The sequence below is a fragment of the Stegodyphus dumicola genome, chromosome X1 (assembly GCF_044657685.1).
Source record: "Stegodyphus dumicola isolate Sdum_Otavi_A_Nest chromosome X1, ASM4465768v1".
Taxonomy (NCBI): Eukaryota; Metazoa; Arthropoda; class Arachnida; order Araneae; family Eresidae; genus Stegodyphus; species Stegodyphus dumicola.
The window spans coordinates 23,112,527-23,135,350 of NC_140780.1; the positions used below are offsets into that span (position 1 = coordinate 23,112,527).

Genomic DNA, 22,824 nt, shown 5'->3' on the forward strand with positions numbered 1-22,824 from the left:
GGACTTGAGTAACATGAAAAGCGTTTGAAGTTTACAAGCATGACTTCGTCGTTTGATATATTTTGTGGACATTTTTTTTCAGTGTTATTCTAGAATAAGTAAACAAATGCTCGTTTCAGCAAAAACAATACGAGGAGGTAAAATCTCAAGGAAATTCTAAACCTTCAACAAGAGGTAATCGATGCAACTCTAAAACTGATGATGAGAAAACAGATAACCTGAAAAAGAAGAACGAGGCTCCACTTTTCAGTATCATCTTACAGCTTATACGATCTCCAAACCTGAGGAAAAAGCTTATTTTTCTCTCTGTGATTTGGTAAGCATCAATTTACAGCATCATTTTTAGCAAACTTCCACTTTACGATGCCGAGTAAGAAAACATTAAACTTTTAGTATGTTTATTCTAGATGAATAACTGCCCTTTTATTTCCCAGATGAGTTGTTACAGTCAGAGAATTTAAATAAATATAACCATACAGCTAAGCTGTGATACTTAAAAAATTTCTTGCTAACTAATCACGTATAATTGCAAAATGTAAAAATAGTAATTCTAGAAATTTCCGCTATTCACAAGAAGAAACTTTTTTTTGTAAATTGGCAAATCTCTTATTCTTTAGTTCGATCGGGATGCGTATTAACCATATAAATTCTCACCAAAAATTATGCTTAGCTAAGTTAGCCAGCTAAGTTAAAACTGTTCCACCATGTTTTCATTCGGGTGCAGCTGTAAAGCTATTATTCTTCTAGGAGCAAGGAGCTCGTAAAATCAGCTATGCCCTCACCTGGATTAGAACCGAATCTCTTACAGCTGCTAGTCGGATGTGTTACCCTTTACTCCATGACATCAGGCATGAAAGAATGCGATAATTCCTTTGCAAGGTTTAGCTATTTTTTTACAAACATTTGTGATGATTCCTGTAAGTTCCTACATCTTTCCGAATATTCTACTACTGGGTTACAAAGCAATTAGTGTAATGTAGTATTCATGTTGCATAGTAAATCTGAATACTTACTACATATATCTACTAGTGTGTGAACATGAAATGTGAAGCTTAAAGAAATTTAATCTTTAAGATTCACATTTTATGTTCAGACTCTAGGGATATGTAGTAAGTATTCATATTTACTATACAATTAATTAGATTAACTTTCTTTAGCATAACTTGCGACACAAGCGCCGTTCTCACTGGGGTTTATCTGAGCTAATGGAGTCAGTTCCATGTGTCGACTAGCTCCGCTATACCTGCAGTTCAGATTTTTCAGCTTGCTGCCCTATGGGAAAAAACTGGTTTTTGAAGATGGGTCGACTACGTTAGTTGTGTTCGTTAGCTCAGATAAACCCAGTGGGAATGGGAGAGTCTAAATAACATTTGTATTACACCTCTAAACTTAACAGTGCACAGTTTGTACTTACAATTCCATACTTATTAGATTTAAACTTGTAGAGATATTAGGATTTTTGGAAGCCAGAGAGATGAAAAATATGCAACCGCCTTCGCCGTGAATCGAACCACGGACCTCTGGAATATCGACCCAGCGTGCTACCGTTACACCACGAAGGCACGCTAGGGAAGTGGAAGAAATACCTTATAAACTAACATGAAAGTATTGAAGTAAAATTAAAGTAATTAACTTTCCAAAATTCACAAGTTAAATTCCTATCAAGGTTTCACTCAGGATTCTAGAAACGCGAGCAAACGCGGCTAGCAAAAGGCTAACAGCGGTCTACAGAAAATCTGAGAGCTGGGCTGGAAAATATCACGTAGGTCACCTTCGCTGCCAAAATTCTCGATGAAAATTCAAGAATTCTGTTCTTATTTGCACGCAGATAATTAGCATTCTGCGGGAGCTGACGAAAGTAGAAGTGACAGCACAGAAAAAATAATAAGGCAAATAAGTTAATTAACAAAAATCTTTTGAAGTTTCACATTTCAGATTTTTAAACATTAATAGCTGGAATAAGTACTGAAGCTTTCTAGTACGTAATATGTGCTCAAACGGAAAATATTTGGTGTTGGGGAATTTTTATAATTAAAAGGGCAATTTCATTATTAAATTAATATTGTTATTCGAGAATATTTACCGCCGAAATACATCACTAGAGAGTACTCGCGTATTAACGCAATCACCTTGACGCAATATGCCATTTTTTTACAAAAGAAAAGGTAAAAGTTGCTTATCAGGTGCAAGTTTGTGGTTTTCGCGACTTTTTTTCAAAAGGATTCCCATATGGTATGCATATTTGTAGTAAGTTGGCAAACATTATCAACTTACGAAACGTCAGCTCGCTTTTTCAAAAGAATTGGTTTGGTGTACTTAATTATGGCAAAGCACACTAGGGTTACTGCCTAAGGGGAGGGATGCCTTCGTGGAGGACTTTCTAAGGGAAACTGAGTCGTATACACGTTACACATGGGGAAAACCACGAAAACGCCCATGCAGCCAACCCGTTCGCGGGATTCGAACCTCGAGACCGAACTACCAGTATTCAGAAACTTTACCGCTCGGCCGCTGGTGGGCCCTTCAAAAGAATTTTGTAATTATATATATATTTCAAATTAGTGTAGAATTTAAAACCTAACAAAAGCCGCTTAAATATTTGAAAGCATCCTATCATTTTCCTGAAACATCATGTAGAAATGAAATATATAAGAAAAGGCAAGTGATAAACTAAATACGTTACTACTGAAAAAAGGGTAAAATTACAGAGTACCAATTTTTTTTTTTTTTTTTTTTTTTTTTTTGTTAATCTCCTCCGTTTAAAGCTTCAAGCAGAACTTGTCAAGGGAAAAGTATTTCTAAGCTTCAAACCAAGTTGATCAACTAGAAAACGTTAACACGTTTCGTTCTAATGAATTCACTGAGACTTTAAACCGCTTTAACTGAACTCATATTCTCTTCTAACAAATTCAATTAATCTCATTAAATTCATTTCTTTCCCCTACATGTTGTTGTTTTCTATGCTACATAATATATAAAAGCGCTTCAAGAAATATAAAAATCAGAAAACATTTAAAGGCCTAAAAAAAAGGCTAACAATCAAAATATAAAGGAAATGAACCTCTCGAATACGTGCCTAGTGTGCAAACCGTTACACCGCCAAGGAATTCTGGAAGGAGGGAGAAAATACTCTCCCTTTTAAAGGGCGACTGGGGATTAGGGGTCCCTAGTCGCCAAATCTGGCGGTGAAGAATCATCATCCACCACTTTGCACCACTTTAGAGTCATTTTAGAACTTTTCGAAGCAAGGAAATCGAAGAAATCCGCAGTGCCCTCGCCAGGACTCGAACCCTGAACCTCTCGAATACGCGCCGAGTCTGCTACCTTTACACCACGAAGGCATGCGGAAAGGGGGGGCGTAAGTACCTTATAAAACTACTTTTTGAAGAACAATGTGTTACACTCAAGTAACGTTTAAATTTTAAAATACCTTCTTAAACATTTCAGTGAATGAATGTTCTCTGTAGTTTAAATACTTAAATGGCAGGCAATATTGCTTCAATAAGATATTATAAAAATGTTCGCGTAATTGTATTACACTACTTTCGGTACTTATGCAACCAGGCCAAAATTCGCATAAATTGCCAAATTTGGCGACCCTACTTACGGCAACCCTACGTGTTATACGTAGTTTCGTAAAAAGAGCATGTGGAGATTCACAAAATTTTCCTGCATTTTCGTGCAAATTTTTGTAATTTATGAGAAAATAGCAGTATACATGGATAAAGTCAAGAGTGTGCGCGATGCCATTTTTGTGCAATTCTGGGATGTTTTTTTAAGTAAAAATAAGTCGACGTGTACATGGCTATGGCGAATACGGTTTTCAATCAGTGCTAAAAGCAATAGCCAAAAGATTTCCGCCAAAAAATAATTATGCAACTTATTCAAATTCGAAACCGGAAGGGTTTAATCGCTATTTTATATTTTAAAACAAAATAATATAAAAAACTGTATTAAAAATTATCTGCAATTAATAAATGTACATTTTCTTTCTATTCATACTTTTTTACTCAAACTTACAAATAGCGCCAACCTGGTTGCGATAATACGTAAGTACCCTGCTTTCTTCAACAGTATTAAGCTGTTGTATTTCCCAGTAGTCCCACTGTACACAAAACGTATTTAAGACTTCAAATTTTCCCTAGAAATAAACGAAAAAAATTTTATTTTAAAATCTTTACGTAAAATACGTTTTGAAACACCCAGTTACTATTCAGTATTTCTGTGTTCAACATGCCTATTGTCTTAATTTTAACCAGGCACGCGATATTTACTGCAAATTTCCTCTCATGAAAACAACCTGCCAATGTACATATTTGTTCCTTCTCTGTAACCACAACAAAGCGAGATGGCAGGGCAGTGATTTTTTTTTTTTTTTTTAATTTATTTGACTGGCTGGTCTTGTGAAAAACCGATTCGAAGAACAAGAATTTTTTGTGAAAAATGAAATCCGTAAGCTCCTGAATTATGAGGCTGTGATTTCAGAATTAAATCAGAAATAATTATTTTTTAGGCTTCACTAGAAAAAAGAAGTGATACCAGAGAAACATTTGGGAAATGATATCAGGATAATGGAGCAACTATCTGCGTGGAATAACTCATAAAACATTTCATAAATATTAAAACATTCTATTATGCTTGAGATAATCATAGAACAACTTCGTAAAAAATTTTAATAATATTACCTAATTCTGAAAAAGACGTCTGAAATAATAAATTTTTTAAATGCCTAACTAACGCGAAGGCAAATTTTAACGTTTTATTTAGCCGTGAGATAAATTACAGGGAAACTTTACAGCTCATTCTTCTGTAAGACGATAACGAATGTCGAAGCATAGAATTTGAAAACAATGCAAACAACTTTTCTCGATAAGTCTAATTTGTGATTACTAGAATCCTTTTACGGTTTCCTTCGGGTTATAGAAATTTGACTGGGCATTGCCTCAAAACTTCGAAATTTTATGTACATAATAATATATATATACATAACGTGTCTGTATATATATATTTGTAATAAAATTCCATAGTCAAGAATACACTTAAAATTCTAACTATATGTTCTTTTCATTTTTAATGGCGATGTTCTCTTATTTGAAAGTACGTGGAATTAAATCCACACCCCCGTAGTAAAGTTGCTTTTCCCGCCTTTTCTACACGTACAGTTATAGAATGTTCGAGATATTTAAAGATATTTAAAGATATTTTTAGATAAAAATTATTACACTATTTGGAAAATTCATAACTCAAGTATTAATATTAAATATTTCTAAACTTTGCCATGGTCTACTATACGATTTTTTTAATGTGAGGCAAGCAAATGAAAAGTGAATTAAAATAACATTTTTACTATTATTACTATATTATTATTATATTATATTATTGTTACTATTCTCGACGTTATATTGTAAAGTCATTAGGTTTATTTGGAACAGGAGCTGCGAAAAAAGGAGCTGCTATGCCGTTTCTGGCGCCTGAATTTCAGACCTTCCGATTGCTAGCTGGACGCACTTCCCAATTACACCACGAAGGGACGTGGTGAACGGGAAGAAAAATTTTTAATTTACAGCATCTCTGAGAAAGCATGCAATTGAATGCCCAAAATGTAAGATCACATATATATACAGGGTCTTTTAGCACAATGGATCCAAATTTTCAGGAGATAGAATACACCTAGACCATGGAAAATCACATAGCAATGCATGGTGGGAAACGCTTTCCCGGCGCGATAGCGACAACGTAAAACACAAGAAAGGAAAGACGTACAGGCTTAGAAAAACGTTTTTATTATGCTTAGCATAGCAGAAACCAAGAAATTAGAACAAAAACAGACAACGATCGTCATCAAAGAAGGTGTTCGAAACTCCGACCCCGGACCGTGACGCAGGCTTCACATCATCTCCGCCGTATGGAAGATCTGTTGTTCTGGAAAATACTGGGCGTGACTCAGAGTTCCCCACCAGCTGCCACGATGCATGCAACAAGTTCCTCAGCACTGTTAACGGGGGCTTCATACACCAGTGTCTTGACGTACCCTCAGAAGAAGTGAAGAAGTAGTCAACGTAAGTGAAATCTTGGTGGTGATCTTGCTGGCCACACCTATACTGAGTATACTTTGCATTCAGGTGGAGATGCACGGTTGTAATATGAGGGTAGCATTTTAACTGTGTGTACTCCGTCTCTCCTAAACGTATGTAACCGCTGTATCAAATTAATAATTAAATGCACGGGGTTGATCAATAACGAGAACATGTATCAATTATTAAATAAATATTTGCATTTATGCTTGAGAAATGCTAAAAATTACAAAATTCCTAATATCAGTTATATAATGCTCAGCTTATTCATAAAACACATGTACTTCAAAAAATTTAAAATTTATGGTGTCTTCCTCTATAGGTTTGCCGCCAGCATGTGCTATAATGGTAATAATTTAGAATCCAGTAATTTACCTTTTAACATGTACATCGCATACAGTGTCGGAGGACTAACTGAGATGCTTGGGATATTTTTTTGCCTTTTTACTATAGATAAGTTTGGTCGGAGATGGACAAATGCTGGTTGCTTCATCTTAGGTGGTGTGCTAGGAATAGTCAGTGCAAGCATCGATAGTAAGTACCCAAATTTTAATAAATAAGAAATTAATACGAAAGGAAAAGAAGAATTTGAATTTCAGGAAAATTCGCGGTTAGACTGCACAGAAATTATTATTCCGTTCTGACGTGTGTAACATAAGACGTTAGGAACACTTTTATCGAGTGCAATAATCGTTAAAATGTTTATCAAAATTAAAAATTTAGCATATTATAAACTATACGAATCAGGTCTCTAATAAATTACATCAAATATCATTACAAATAAAATAAATTATTAAGTACTCACATTACTTTCAAATCGCTCAATTAGATAAGCATTACTTCGAAAGATAAAGATCTATTGGCGCTTTTAATGGCAACGCGTTGAGAAATGGCAGTTAGTCAGGCCACATGAATTATAAAGTTGTTTTGAAATGCGCGACTGCAGCATTTACAAGGTCTCATGGATTTTAAGAGCCCCATTAGCGTAAAGTGACGTATCGACAACGTAGCATTTGGGCTCAGGTCTTTTGCGTACATATAACACATTAAATCATTAACTTTCATTTTGCAAGCTCTCTTATAAACTGCATTCTAAGCAAGTACTCATCAAAACAACTTTGAGTTAACATTGCATCGTCGTGCGTGAAAGAGCCATGCATACACTACAAATTCGTTCTAATAAATCTCCTCAAGCATTAATTATAGAGGCATATGATATCTAGCGTCAATACGCGAAATCAAAAATAGAAAAAAATGAAGCCGTTAATTTCTTGCCGGTGGATTTTAGCCGTATACGTCTTCTGCAAGGACGAAGAAGGTTATTTACATTTAGAAAACAAAACCATCAATATGTCTCTCATCTATGACCGAAATCATCGTTACTTAGAAATAAAAGTAAGCTATGTAAGAATAGAAAGTAACTAGAATCATCAAAAATATTCTAAAGCCCAAATTAACTGATAACATGTTCATTCCACTAAAAACTAAGCATACGCTTCCAGCTACCTCTGATAGATTTTTCTGTATTTTTTCCTAGCGTAATGCCAATATTGCTTCAAAAATGAAGTGTTATCATCTAGAGGACTTCAAGTGCTTTTATATTATAACTGCATTAAGTAATTGTTACCTTCTATATTTTTGCAGCAAAACAAGCAATAATGGTCCTTGCTTTGGCAATGAGATGCTGCTACGCCGCTGCATATGATATTACTTTCACGTTTACAAATGAGTCATTTCCCACAGTCATTCGTGGAAGAGCCATCTCGTTCGTTCGCACGTTTGGAGGCCTGGGAAGCACTGTGTCTCCCTTTGTTGTACGTTTGGTACGTATGTGTCCATTATGTTTTCTCTTGTGTCCACCTGTACTTAGCGGATAAAACCATCGAAAACATAGATAGGTGGCCGTGGGTTTGATTCTAGATCTAGGGATGTGCTGGTTGTGTGGCTGGTTTACACATTTAGCCAAACGTTTATAATTTAAGTCTGTTTTATGCCCAGTTCTTCAGAGCTTCCAGTCTCTGTGAATGCATTTTGTACCTCTGATGCCCAATTCTTCACAGCTTTCGTGTAATTAACATATTCTATGGCCACTTGTAATTAACACCTTCTCTCGTTGCTTGCAATTCATTTACTTAATTTTTAAAAAGGTAATTGTATTTCTGTGTTATTTTAATATTTCATATTCTCCGTACCTTCTTTCTGACTCTGAAAATTCCCTCTCTTTTATGTAGAGTTAAAATATTAAAAGTTTGTCCTGTAGAATATCATAGCTGAAAATTTTGCAATCATCTTCCTAGGAAAATAAGTAAACATTGATCCCATCTACACCATTTCCAGCCATAATATAGTTCCTTGAATACAAGTGGAAGATTCTCGATCTACTTTGCCTTGACCGACAATCTTCATTTTGACAGATATAACGTGAAATGTTGACAAAGAGCTTTTTAGTGACTAATATCGGAATAAGTTCTAACCTGTATCATAAGAACAATGAATGAGGACATCAGATAGAAAGGACAATATCTTCATCCAAGTTAAGATCTGTTATGGCACTTGTAAGGAATAAATCCATTCCATTAATTGCCACAACCCGGTTTAAGTATTCAACTTTTTTAATAATTAAGACTTTCCCTTCTTTTTGTACTACATTACTCTTCTATTCCATTGGATGTTCTGCTACTTCTCACTACATTAGCTTTCAGCATTACAAAATGTATGGTTTTCAGAAAATTTTGCATTTGAATATTTTTATGAAAATTCAATACGAAATTTCGCAGCTTGTTTAACTTTACATTATGCTGCACTGAAGAAATTAATTAAGAGTAGTGTTACTTTAAAAAAATTTCCTGCCCGACCGTAAAATAAATCTAATGGATTTTGTTTCTAATAAAAGGTGAATGGTGTTCCGCATGGTAAAAGGGGGAATATACTACCGAGTTTTTGATTTAGGATGCAGGAAAATGCGAATTATTTTTTGAGTTCAAGCTGAATTATTTACATTCAACCAGATTTCACTAAATTGAAGAACATAGATGTATTTCATAATGCCCCAAACGCAAAATTTTGTTAATGTGTTTTAAAGATATTATAACTTATTTCACCTAAAATTCTGAATACGAATCTTAATATAGATGCCCAGTTTAATTATTTTACATATCTAAAATAATTATTTTCATTTCAGATTTTACCTTTATTTGACTTAAATGAAAATATTTTTCTTTGTTTGAAAAACATGCTTTAAATTATTGATATCATGGTTATTTAATTTCATTCACTTTTAAATCCATCATAGTGATGCAGTTTGGAATAAAACAGATTTGTTTTCTCTCTTTGTTCCATCGAATGTCTGAATGTGGTTCATAATATTATTGTTATCTCATTAAAATGTGATACTTGCAAAGTTTCATGGATTTAATTTGTGTGAGCAGAAAATTCATGACTCGAATTTCTTTTCATTTTTTAATGTGAATTTTTTTCCGTCGTAACTTAGGCATTGCGAAATTTAGTTATTAATTCTTATCACACAGAAATATTTCAATAGGAAAAGTATACTAAAATTAAAAGTGGAAAGAGCTAAGTTTATTTTAAGAATAAAGTTATATGCTGTTATGAAGTATAGAAATAACCCACACAATTATTGCGCCAAAAAAAGAGAGCAAATCGCCTTAAATGCGCTTCAGAGTGTATTGCAGTAAACTCCAATTATTGGAATTAACAGGGATAGCTCAATCATATATTCGAAAAATCAGATTATCGAGCTGTATTTTTTTCTCTGAATTTAATACGTATTTGCTTTAAAGTAAATCAGAGATTTTATTCATCTATTACTGTATTTTGTTTCAAAAAAGATTATATAATTCAAAAATAAAATGTCTTCTGTTTCTGTAAAATATTGGACTCATTATATTCTCCTAAACTTGAGTATCTTCTGCCTCCCTTAATTTTTGAACGCACAGTTAAAGCAATTTTTAGGAATCACTCTTATTGCTTTATTTTTGGAACAATATTCTATTTTGCATATTATAACACAGGTACAAAAATTATTTCTCGGTCTTTTATTTTAAAATGAATCTCCTTTGTGACATTTTAGATAATAATCGTATTGCAGCATTATGCAAAATACAAAGCATTTATTGAACTTGCTACAACTTTGTTTAGAGGCATTCATCAAATGAGTGTCCGAAGAGTTACCAACACGAAAAGTTTTCAATCGTGGTAATTTCAGAAAGAAAAATTGGTACAGGTCATTATAGCTTAATTTTTCGAGGAACTAAAATAATAAAAATAATTTAATTTACCTGAACACACACATATTTATGTTCGAAGAGGAATAAAACAAAGAAACAAGGTTATTTATTATTTTTAATGTAGTCACTAAATCTAAAAGCATAATCCCAATTTTATTATATTCGTAGAGTCAAAGTTTTAACAAAAAAGGAAATTCACTAGAATTCGAACTCCGGACCTTTCGAATCCTAACCAATCCGGCTTTCCATTGCACTATGAAAGCTATTAACTTGATCGTTTACCTAGCTATTCTTTCTGGATCACATTCCCATGATCGCAGCAACATCAACGTAGTCGATGTTTTTACTTTTTCCTACATTATTGAGCAAAATTCAATTTTCAACATAGAATCATGAAATTGTTGAAATGGGCTTTTTGCGATCAATACAATGAAAAGCCAACTCAGTAGAAAGCAGATGCATATACAAATAATCAGCACTATGACATCAGGAGGTACGACACGCCCAAAATGAAGAGTCAGCGCCCGTAGAGCAAGGCATCTTAAAAAGAAGAAATGAAAGTGAATTTCTGGGCATTCTTATAAAAGTGAATTATCGCAAGTGAAATATGTGCAGTATGGCTACGAAAACATCAAAATGCTTTTACACGTGGTAGAGCGATTGGCAAGCTTGAGGAAGAGCGCGGTTTTACGTCTATTACCCAAAAGTTTGGAAGTAATAAAAATATTGTTTCACAAGCTTGGAAAGCTTTCCCAAATGACAAGTCCAGCTGTAAGAAAGGAAGTTAGTAGTTGTCCTAGGAAACAACGGTGAGTGATGATCCATATATGCGCTATAGACGAAAAGAGATCGAAACCAGACAGCGAGCAAATTACGTTTTCCTTGCTTTCATTCAGACTCATTATATTGTCCTAAACTTGAGTATCTTCTATCTCCCTTAATTTTTGAACGCACAGTTAAAGCAATTTTTAGGAATCACTCTTATTGCTTTATTTTTGGAACAATATTCTACTTTGCATATTGTAACCCAGGTACAAAAATTATTTCTCACAGTCTTTTATTTTAAAATGAATCTCCTTTGTGATATTTTAGATAATAATCGTATTGCAGCATTATGCAAAATACAAAGCATTTATTGAACTTGCTACAACTTTGTTTAGAGGCATTCATGAAATGAGTATCCGAAGAGTTACCAACACGAAACGTTTTTAATCGTAGTAATTTCAGCAAGAAAAATTGGTACGGATTTCAGCAAGAAAAATTGGAGTCTCTGTTAATATTATAAAAGACTTTTAAAATGAAAAATTTGAAGGGGATATAAGCAAAGTCCGAACAAACGCTTAAGTTTCTCTAACCATCAACATTTTAAAGGCTTTGAATGCGAGGTAAGAAGGAAGAAAGCTAACACTGTAAAACATTTAATTTTCAGTTTCTTTGAAAGCTTATCAGGTTCAATGTTTCTTCTAACCTTCTTCGGAAACATACAATGACCTGACTAGAACAGAGAGCTTACTAAAGCTATGTTCACTAATTGTAGTAAGTAGACAGGATACAGACGAAGGGTATACAAAACCCTTTATTTTTTTTCTTTATATACAATGACTTCCGTACTTCGGAATACAATGACCCTCCACTCGGGGTCTAACTTAAAAGATATCAAAATAAAACTAAACTCTAATTTAACTTTAGAATAAGATTGGCCTTATAATAACAGGAAGCGTATGTAGCACAGAGACTGTGAACACTACAATACGTTTAATTTATCAAGAGGATTAAAACCTCTGGCCTGGAAGGCAAAGTAGCAACTGCGTAACTTCTAAGGTAAGCGGCCTGCTTCGAACTCACTGCTTCCTCTCTTCTGCTTGGCAAAAAGGCCACACTTAAATAGTTGGCGTTCGCCAGACAACTTTGCATAAACTCCTTCATGCTTATAATTCTGGCCGGAAGTAGAAAATAAGAAGTGATAGTAAAGATTTAAAATAAAATAAACGTTAGTAAAACTTAAGATCCTTACATACTTCCCGCCAGAGTTAATTAGTTTGAAACTGAGGTCTAAAACGACCTTGTTGAAAACTTTTAGCTCTAGAAACTAACGCGAGGCCAAACTTTTACAAACATAACTTAGCTAGAAACTAGAAAATTTTAAAAGAAAGAAATTTGTTACAATAGCAGCTCCCGGAATATACAACAATCTTTTTTCTTTTTCATCTGTACTGCATCAAAACAGGAGCTTTATTCAATTCTGGTTCCTTCCAGAGATCTGGAAGGAAAACTAGTTTAATGAAATGTTACAGAATGACATTGCAAATAACATATAGAATATACTTTTCTTAACATTCTTATTTCATTCATGACTATTTTAATTATCTCTCCCCGTGCTCTCTGACATGTGTTGTAAAAACACCAAACACGAATGTGTTTCTGTCTATGTGTTCAACACTTCCTCCTACAATCAAAACACTAACGTGTTAAAATTCAACATACGAGACCTCTTAACACACCCTAATTTCAACTCTAGACCCTGAGGTACTATTCTGAAAGTGGCTAACTCTAAAGTGTAGCGTCAGAGAGCCTAACTACATCATTCAACCTTTAACACATATTCACCATGATTTAATCTTTACAGTCACACGAATAACAAATTTTTTAACATTACTTTCACTTTTACCATATCACGTTATTTCTAAACATTCAAAATAACAGTTCACATGTATACAAGAACATATCAAGATGCCGTTAATTTTACACATTTGAAAACATACATTAGTAGTACATTGTTAACTTCTATTCTTTTCAAAGCAAGTGCCAATTCTTTCTACATTGAAATAATACTACATTTCAAAAAGTCTTTCAGACTAAAACGTCTTTCTTGTTAGAATGTTTTAAATAAAATTTATACAATAACTTTTTACAATATTTAAGTCTTTATACAACGCTATTATACATCAACTTTAGTTTTACGCGCGAGTAATTGAAAAACATAATAAGAAAATCGGTCACAACTCATTTCTCGCCCTTTTGGCGATAAAGGTAGACCTCGCATGAGGTAAAACTTCTTCAAATCTGCCACTTGCAGTAAGAATGAAAGATTAACTTAAGTTTGTAAAGTAACACAAAATTTTACTTATCTTTGTAATATTCAGACATCCTTTTCTGGGCCCAGTCTTTAAAGGTGCTGCAGACCGTAACTTGGTTGATCCTCCTTCTTGTACGGGCTCGCCCTTCAGTGCTTTCCTCTGGAAGCTTCCGTTTTTCACCACTACGGCCACCCTTGAACATCTTCCTTCTGTCCTCTGCTTGTGGTCTTGGCCGTTTGAAGGCAGCTGGTCTTGGTGGAACCGGGAAACTTCTGTCGTGATCCTGCTTGGACCTCGTTGTTGGCCGTTCAAATTTTTCTTGTACTTTTTCCTCCGCCGCTGATGGCCCTTCCGCAGTTCGGCGACTTTTGCTGCGGAGAGTTCTGTCGGATGAGTCAATCTTCCGTTTCACAGCCGGGTTATAGTTGCCGTCCTTTCTCCCGGTCTTTTCCACATACGTCGTCCTTCTCCCTTCTTCATTCTGGGGGTGTTCGTGAACTCTGTTTTTTGGACGGTGGAACGGCTTCTTTTTCTTTGTACCTTCAATTTTTCCGCGGGGCAATTTTCTTTTCACTTGCTTCTGTCTCTCATTGGCTTGCCCTTGTACTTGTCGTTTTCCCACCTCTGGAACTTGTACCTGCGGTGTCTGCCGTACCGGATCCTGCAAAAGATCTGAAAAGATTTGCATTTTATTACGGTCATAGAATGGTTTTATCTGGTCAATGTTTGCGGAACAGGTTTCACCATTTCTTGCCTTTAATACTACAACAGCGTGAGTTATTTTTTCTATAACATATGGTCCTTCAAAGCGTGGGAAAAATTTGGCAGTTTTATCTTCTGGTGCTGAAGAAAGTGAATGCTTAATTTTTAGTACTTCATCCCCTACTTTATAAGTTACTCCCCGTCGTTTCAAGTCATAATACAATTTTTGTTTTCTTTGTGCTACTTCTGTATTCTTTTTTGCTTCTTTTATTAGTTTTTCTATATCACCCATTTTAAATTCTGGGGCTCTTTGTTGCACATAAAATAGTTTATCTAACGGTGTTATAATCTTTCTGCCTAGAAATAACTCAGCAGGAGTTTTTCCCGTTGTATCATGTTTTGCGGTCCTAAGGGCGAAAGCAAATTCATTGACATAGTTATCCCAGCTTTTATGAAAATTTTTAACATAACTACGGATAATTTTCACTATATTTCTGTTGACCCGTTCCGCTATATTTGATTGCGGCCGATACGGGACCATTTTTAAATGACGTATGCCCAGTTTTTGGCACATGTCTTCAAATATATTACTTACAAATTGAGGACCATTATCCGATATAACTTTTAGGGGCGCCCCGTATTTTAAAATATATTTATTTAAAATAGAATCGGTAACTAATTTCGCGGAGGCTCGTTTTAAGGGAACAATTTCGGTCCATTTACTAAAATGATCAACTATAACAAGGAGATAGCGACTTTTGTTTAACTGACTTTTTGGGAAAGGGCCCAATAAATCGATACCGATTATTTCATTTGGAAATTCGGATTTAATACTATTTAGAAACCCGGCCGGGCGGAAATTAATATAATTAACGGCTTGACATGTTGGGCAGGACTGGACATACGCCCTTGTTAACTTTTGCAGTTCAGGAAAGTAGACTGCCTCGCGTACGCGTTGAGTAGTTTTTCGAATACCAGCATGAGAAGCTAAAGGGCAGTCATGGAGCTCTTGCAGGATATTTAATCTAAGACTAGCTGGGATAACAGGTCGAAATTCGTTGTTGGAATTCGTAGTTTTTGTATAAAATAATAGACCATCTATTAGTTCGTAATGGGCCGCCCTATTTCTTATCGCCACAATATCTTGGTGGCTAAAATTTTCAGGATCCTTCAAATACTCATAAATACTTCCAAACTCAGGATCCTTACCCAGTTCGGTTATTACAGTTTCTCGGGAATTTATTGTACACGCTGTCAGCATTGCAACTTTTACGGTATTACCCTGTTCGTCTAATTTAATTCGTGACAGGGCATCTGCTACGATATTTTCCTTTCCGGGGGTATGCTTGATTACCAGATTATATTCTTGCAGCTTGAGTGCCCATCTTATTAACCTTGGGGATAAATTTTTTCCAGAGTACAATCTAGTTACCGCCGCATGATCAGAATATACTGTTATCGGCGCCTTTCCAAAATAGACTCGGAACTTTTGCACTGCTAACAGAACTGCAAGTGCCTCTCTCTCGGTCGCGGAATAGTTTCTTTGTGTTTGATTTAAAGTTCGGCTAAAAAATGCTACTGGCTGCTGATTTTGCGAAAGTACCGCTCCTACCGCATAATCCGAAGCATCCGCTGAAATTTCTAAATTTTCATCCTTTTCAGGAAATTTCAACACAGGGGCTTGCGTTAATGCTTGTTTTAATTTTTCGAAAGCACTATTGGCTTCGGCCGTCCACGAGAATCTTGCCTTTTTCCTTTTTAATTTTAACAATGGCTCAGCGATAGCCGCAAAATCTTTTATAAAGGACCTATAATATGAACAAAGTCCTAGAAAAGAAGAGAGCTTCTTTGCCGTGTTTGGAGTCGGATACTTTTGTACCGCGATTATTTTTGATTCATCTGTCTCGATCCCTTTTTGCGATATTTTGTAACCTAAATATTTTAATTCAGGGGCTGCAAATTTGCATTTTTCGACATTAACTTTTAGACCGGCCTCATTTAATAAAGAAAACACCTGTCTTAAATCCTGTACATGTTGGTCTAGATTATCACTAGTAATAATGATATCGTCTAAATAGATAAATGTGGACTTTCCGAGAACAGGTCTTAACACAATGTCCATGCATCGCTGAAATGTTGCTGGGGCGCCTGAAAGGCCAAACGGCATTCGCAAAAATGCATAAGTGCCAGACTTGGTTATAAAAGCAGTCTTAGGCACGTCCTCAGGCCTGATCCCTATTTGAAAATAACCATTCGTTAAGTCTAAAGTTGTCATAAATTTGGTTGATTTTATGTTCCTTAAAATTTCTTCTATAATCGGTAACGGATATACCGGATATTTCGTTATGGAATTTAATTTACGGTAATCAATAGCGAATCTCCACCTTTTTGGATGCTCCAAAGGATAATCATTATTTTTCTTACATAAAACCACCGGACTAGCATAACTACTTGAGATAGGCGTTACGATCTTTTTACGTAGCATATCGGTAATATGCCATTCTATAATTTTTTCCTTATTCTTATCATACCGGTATGGTTTTTGACGAACCGGCAATGCATCTCCGGTGTCAATACTATGGTTAGTAACCTGGGTAAATCCTGGAATATCACTAAATAAGGAAGCAAATTCACTTACCACTTGTCGGATTCTATCTTGCTCGTCATTAGGCAGGTGGTCGAGATTTACCCTTGGCGGTTCAACCTTTTCTACACGCACTGGTTTCATCGTCAGCTTAAGAGACGCTTCATTAAAATCCAGTGTAGCTTGTGCGTCTGAAAGAAAGTCTATTCCTAGTATTAAGTGTGCTTGCAAATTCTTTACTATAAAAAAACATCACCTTTACTTGTTCGTCCTTGATACGGATGTACAAAGGTACTTTACCTACGCACTTACATTGTTCTCCTTGCGCCGCTAATACTGTTGTATTATCCGCATTATATATGCGGTATTTGCGAAAATACTTTCTAAAAAAGACTTCTGCCACACAGGAACACTGCGCGCCGGTATCCAGGAGTGCGGTGGCCGGGATATTATTTACCAAGACTTCAATCTTCGGAAGAGTTAAATTTTTCACCATTACTGTATTTAACTTGTAGGAAGAGGGGTTTTCGTGGCCTTCGGATTTCCGCACCCTCTCGTCAGCAGAAATCCGTTTTAGTTTAAATTATTTTTTCTTTCGGTGCTTTCCTTCTTTCTCCACTGGCCTTGAGACTTTTTTCCTGGGTTGCTATTGAACTGTCGACGTTCGCCGGCTGTTTTTGAATGCTCGGGTTTCCTTGCCCACTGATTCGCTTTTTCTCCGTAGCCATGTGCTTGAGTTTGCTGTAGTCTTGGCGTACCAAATTGGTTTCGCTGTTGATATTGGCGTCTTCTTTCGACGTCCGCCGTTCTTCTACTTTCAAACTGGATTGCTAGCTCAAATAATTTTTCCAGTGTAGTCGGATTTCTCAATTCAATAAAGTCTTGCACTTGGGGTAGTAACCTCGGCAAAATCACTTGAATTATTTCAGGATCCGGACGGTTTCCATACAAGAGCTTGAAAACGTGAATTTTTCTTAAAATAAAGCTCGAGAGGTTTTCGATTCTTTGTTGATATATACTGAAAAGTTCTGTTTCTAATTTCGCACGATCCCTTACAACAGGGAAGGCTTTTAGTAGGGCAGTCTTGAAATTTTCGTAGGTATAGGTGGGACTTCCTGCTTGACCCAAGAGACTTCTGCCGATACATTTGAACCAGTTAAGCGCTTGGCCCCTCAAAGCGCTGGTAGCTAAGGTAACTTTTTGAAACTCGTGCACGGGGTAGAGCATGAAGTGGTCATCCAATTTTTCCAAAAAACTGGTTACCTGTGAGTTTCCATTAAACGTTGCTTCTGGTTTCATCGAAGCGCGCATGGTCTGGACAATATACCCAAATCCTTCCAGGGCGGCAGCTGGCATTTCTGGATTCTGAGCTGTTTCTGCAGGCAGCACAGGTTCTTCTTGAAACTCGGCCATGGTTATTCTTCGTCGGGCGCCACTATCAGGTTCAATGTTTCTTCTAACCTTCTTCGGAAACATACAATGACCTGACTAGAACAGAGAGCTTACTAAAGCTATGTTCACTAATTGTAGTAAGTAGACAGGATACAGACGAAGGGTATACAAAACCCTTTATTTTTTCTTTATATACAATGACTTCCGTACTTCGGAATACAATGACCCTCCACTCGGGGTCTAACTTAAAAGATATCAAAATAAAACTAAACTCTAATTTAACTTTAGAATAAGATTGGCCTTATAATAACAGGAAGCGTATGTAGCACAGAGACTGTGAACACTACAATACGTTTAATTTATCAAGAGGATTAAAACCTCTGGCCTGGAAGGCAAAGTAGCAACTGCGTAACTTCTAAGGTAAGCGGCCTGCTTCGAACTCACGGCTTCCTCTCTTCTGCTTGGCAAAAAGGCCACACTTAAATAGTTGGCGTTCGCCAGACAACTTTGCATAAACTCCTTCACGCTTATAATTCTGGCCGGAAGTAGAAAATAAGAAGTGATAGTAAAGATTTAAAATAAAATAAACGTTAGTAAAACTTAAGATCCTTACAAGCTCCTATCAAAATTTAGCTGCAACAAATTTCTTGTAATAAGGGTTTTATGGAATATGAAACCTAGCGGCTAAGGAAATATGAAGAGGAAGACCATGGAATAGGTAATTAAAAGTCCACAACAAGTGTGACAAACTAAAAACAATTTTAGAGTTGAAAATAACATAAGCATCTATAGAAATACGTAAACAGAAAGGAAATTTAATTTGAAAGACCTCAGTCATTTCAGCATGAGAAAATATTCCAGACCAGTCATCAGAAAATGCTAATTAAAATAGTAGACGCTGGATTGCGTGATGAGGAAACGTGTAAAGACTAAACTGAAACATTTAAAAGAGATGTAAAAATTTCAACCGTAAAAAGTACAGCGTAACACACTTAAACCTAACAAAAAAGTAAGGTTAATTAAAACGCACTGCACTTCAACGTAACAAAAAACCTTAAAATGCACAGTCTCTACCGCCCCCCCCCCAAAGGGAATGAAACTAAAGAAATCTAAGGCAAAAATTATAAAAGAATGTATTATGATTTTATAACTAAAAGCAAACTGAACTAATGTCATTTTCTTTTTACGGATTTATAACTCGAATGAAGAGGCAAGAATTTTTGATGAGTTACGTAAGCGAAAACTAAGTTTTTTTAAATGTGTATATCATGAAATCCTTACATTTTTATTGCACGGAAATTACAAAAGGTCTGTTACTTTCACAGAAGAAAATGCCCATGTTATTGACTACATAAATCAGGGACATGTTTTTTTTTTTTTCATAGAGCTCATTAACTAGAAATAACCAACTGGAATTCATTTGTAGAACTCAACTGAGGATTTCATAGAATAAGATACCATTGAAATTGTTATGAGTTGTCATTACAGGTTGCAATACCTAGTAGGCCATGATGAATTTTGAAATTTTATTTATTGAGAATTTAAAGCTAATAAGCTGTTGTTTATATCGTTTAAATACGTAAAATAAAACAGACCGTATTTCTATTACATGTTTAAAATAAAATATGATAATCAAACCTTTTAACTATTTTAGTCAGAAAAAGAAGCACTATTGCCACTGGTAGTTTTTGGGATGGTAGCAGTGGCTTCTGGGGTTCTGACTATATTTTTACCTGAAACTGCGAAACAACATCTGCCACACGAAATGGAAGACGGTGAGAACTTTGGCAAAAACCAGCCTTTTTGGTTTTGCCCCTTTTCTGAGTAAGTAACCTTTTAATTTTGAATTTATATTATAAATTCTTTGAAACGTAAATGAATCGAATAATTTAAGTGCTGAGAAGTTTTGCTTTTGTAGTTTTATGCGGTAAAAAAGAGCATAATTAACTGTTTATCTAATTAAATAATTCTAATTTCCAATTCTCTAATTTCTAATTTTCAGCGAATTTCAGCCTATCCTTAAGTTTAACCTATAAATTTTAATAATAAAGATCAAATAGAATGTAATTTAAATAACCACTCTCAGTTCTTATAAATGGGTTAAAGCATACGCATGTGACTAAAGTGGTCTAAGCTTAATATGTCCAAATAATCGTGGATATTTGTATTTAATACTCATCTGACTTATCTAATGATAAACGATTACCTTATTTTATAATAATTCCGTATAAACCAAATTTGATATTTTTCTTTGCCTTTATTAGCACCATAGTCATTTAGAATATAGTCACAGCGGTTCTCAACCTTTTGACAAACGCGTACCATCTAAACAAAAATTGAAAAGCTTTAGTACCACCACTACAAAGTACTACTACCACCACCACTCTTGAACAAACTCAGATCGCATAAATTTAAGAGTGTTGGAGAAAAAACTCAGTCAGGATGTTGGGGTTTTAATTTTTGAATTTAACAGTTAAAAATACTTTGCAGCTTTGCGTACCACCTATTTTTCTCTTGCGTACCATCAGTGGTACGCGTACCAGCGGTTGAGAACCCCTGATATAGTAGTTAAGATGAGACAGAAAACTTAATTTTTGTTTGATTTAGAAATTAACGTGTCTGGTTGTAATGAAGGATTAAATTTTTTAATTTAAACCCCCATCAGTGACAACAAATGAGGAGTAGTTAAAAGTACGGTATTTGAAAGTCACTGAAATTCTGAAAACAGTGTGAGGAATCCAAAAAAGGAGAAAAGGAAAAAAAACTTCATTTAAAATTTTTGGAAATTCAATTCATTCATTGGAAATTTAATACTTAAGAGGTTATCACATCTAGCGACGGTCCCTGCTAGACGGGACTTTTCTGAGACCAGTGGCAATAACACTGGTTTAAGATGTGATAATGGAATTGGCAGAGAAGTGGTTGGGGCAAGTTGTCCGTTTGCCGTATCTCTTGCCAGCTGCTTCATTGCTTATTGTGTCCACATGGGCGCGTGCCCAGTGAAGCTTGGGATGGAGGTTCTCTGGAAAATAGGATTGTAAAGTCCCAATCACATTATGTTTCCGCTACGAGGGACTGGACGCCCAAAGGGACAATTCTCAGAACCTGCACATTTCCTACGTTGCTAGATTACCATTTTCACTTACTACAAAGACTTGAACGCCAAACAATAATGGATTATCGCTCAGATTGTGATCACGTGATCCTTCAGAAGCAGAACTTTCGTCTGCGTGGTTGATCTCTACGCGGGACAGAGCTCCAGCCGAAACATTTTCGGCGAGGTTTCAAAAAATCTCGCGTAGTCGGTACATGGTTCCCGTAGCTAGGCGGGACTTCGCCTCCAGCGGACCTGTTTTTTCTAGGAATCCTCCCATTTAATCCTGACTGGAACGGAAACTTATGTCCCTGTGAAAAACGAACTGGCAGGAGAACATTTAACTTCCTCCCGGTGCCCTCAAGAGAATTAACTAATACAGGCAAAGCAATGGCATATTTCCTGACGGCGCATGTCCCCCTTGCAGACTGTTTCCCTTCGAGTTGCATCATACAGATTGATGCACATGCGGCTCAACAGGTACAATCGATCACTACATGGTCGAGTGCAAAATCACCAAACACCTACATTTCCGGTCGTATACAGCTGAAAATACCCAGGTGTGGCTAAACAACTCCAGAAGAAAAACTATACTTACTCCAAAAGAGTGAACTCCTACTATGAAACAAATTTAAAACTCTCATAGAATATCTGGCAATGAACTGAGAAAATCTAAAAGTAATCTAGAATTTTTTTTAAAGAGCTCTCTGCACAGATCTAGCATCTCAGTGGTGTTATTAAGAACTTAATATTTTTTATTCCCATCCTCAAGTGTTTTGTACCAGTAACCATACCAGTACCTTTGCATAGCAACCAGTACAAAATGCCAAGCATATATAAAATGGCACTCTGTATATAAGTGAACCGCACAATATTTTTCAATGAACACATAAATTTTCAACTCTACATACTGATTTGTATTTCTTAACGTCACCTTCAGTTATCAAGCAGACTATATGTAAGTGAATTGTAAGGGAACTGTAAATAAGTAAATAACACAAGTGACTACTATGAATGTGGCAAGCAAATATTACACAGGAACCAGGAACTCCGCAAATATGTGAACAGCATATATGATGTACATTAATATACCCAGTTCATATTGTTTATAAAAGTGCATCTGAATACCTTCTTATATCCACGTTACCAGTAACTTCTATAATAAATATTCTCTGTTATCTCAGAATCACAGTGCATAAAACATTGCTAAAATCCTCATTCAGCGAAGTCAAAGTCTTGACAGGATCTCTTTAATAACCACAGATCACAAATACCTATCTTCCGAAGTAACTTTATAAATTCCGCTACAAATGTTAATTTTTCACAGAGATTTTTGGCTGGGCCTAGAGACAAAAAAAAAAAAAAAAAAAAAAAAAAAAAAAAAAAAAAAAAAGCTTCACCAATTGAGTACAAATGCTGATAGTCAAATAACAGGGGGTACAGCAACTCAATTGGTTGTAAGTAATATATTTTCTTTAGGGATATACTTTTTTGAAAAGCTTAATCGTAAAATTAAAACTGTAATGTGTCAACTTCTAATTATATTACGCTCTTCTTTAATCACTAACCAGCTACCTGCATATATCTATAAAATTTTCGTAGGAATTTCATTGAAAGCTTCTTAACATAACTAAAATTAACTGTCATTTGTATT

At 35.4% G+C, this 22,824-nt stretch overlaps 2 protein-coding genes across 5 annotated transcripts in view; one reads left to right on the top strand and one right to left on the bottom strand.

Moving 5' to 3' along the window:
• Positions 1-22,824, bottom strand: part of LOC118187434 (DNA (cytosine-5)-methyltransferase 3B-like) — a 487,890-nt gene that overhangs the window by 449,691 nt on the left and 15,375 nt on the right. The gene's annotated exons all lie outside the window — the stretch shown is intronic.
• LOC146993106 (organic cation transporter 1-like) overlaps positions 1-22,824 on the top strand; it is a 93,266-nt gene that overhangs the window by 51,814 nt on the left and 18,628 nt on the right. For 3 of the 4 annotated variants that reach the window (XM_085807196.1, XM_085807198.1, XM_085807195.1), the window contains exons 6-9: positions 120-316; positions 6,397-6,608; positions 7,719-7,897; positions 19,731-19,900. In XM_085807196.1, coding sequence (XP_085663322.1) covers positions 120-316; positions 6,397-6,608; positions 7,719-7,897; positions 19,731-19,900 — 758 coding nt within the window. The remainder of the gene's footprint in view (positions 1-119; positions 317-6,396; positions 6,609-7,718; positions 7,898-19,730; positions 19,901-22,824) is intronic. The other variant, XM_085807197.1, reaches the window with a different exon arrangement.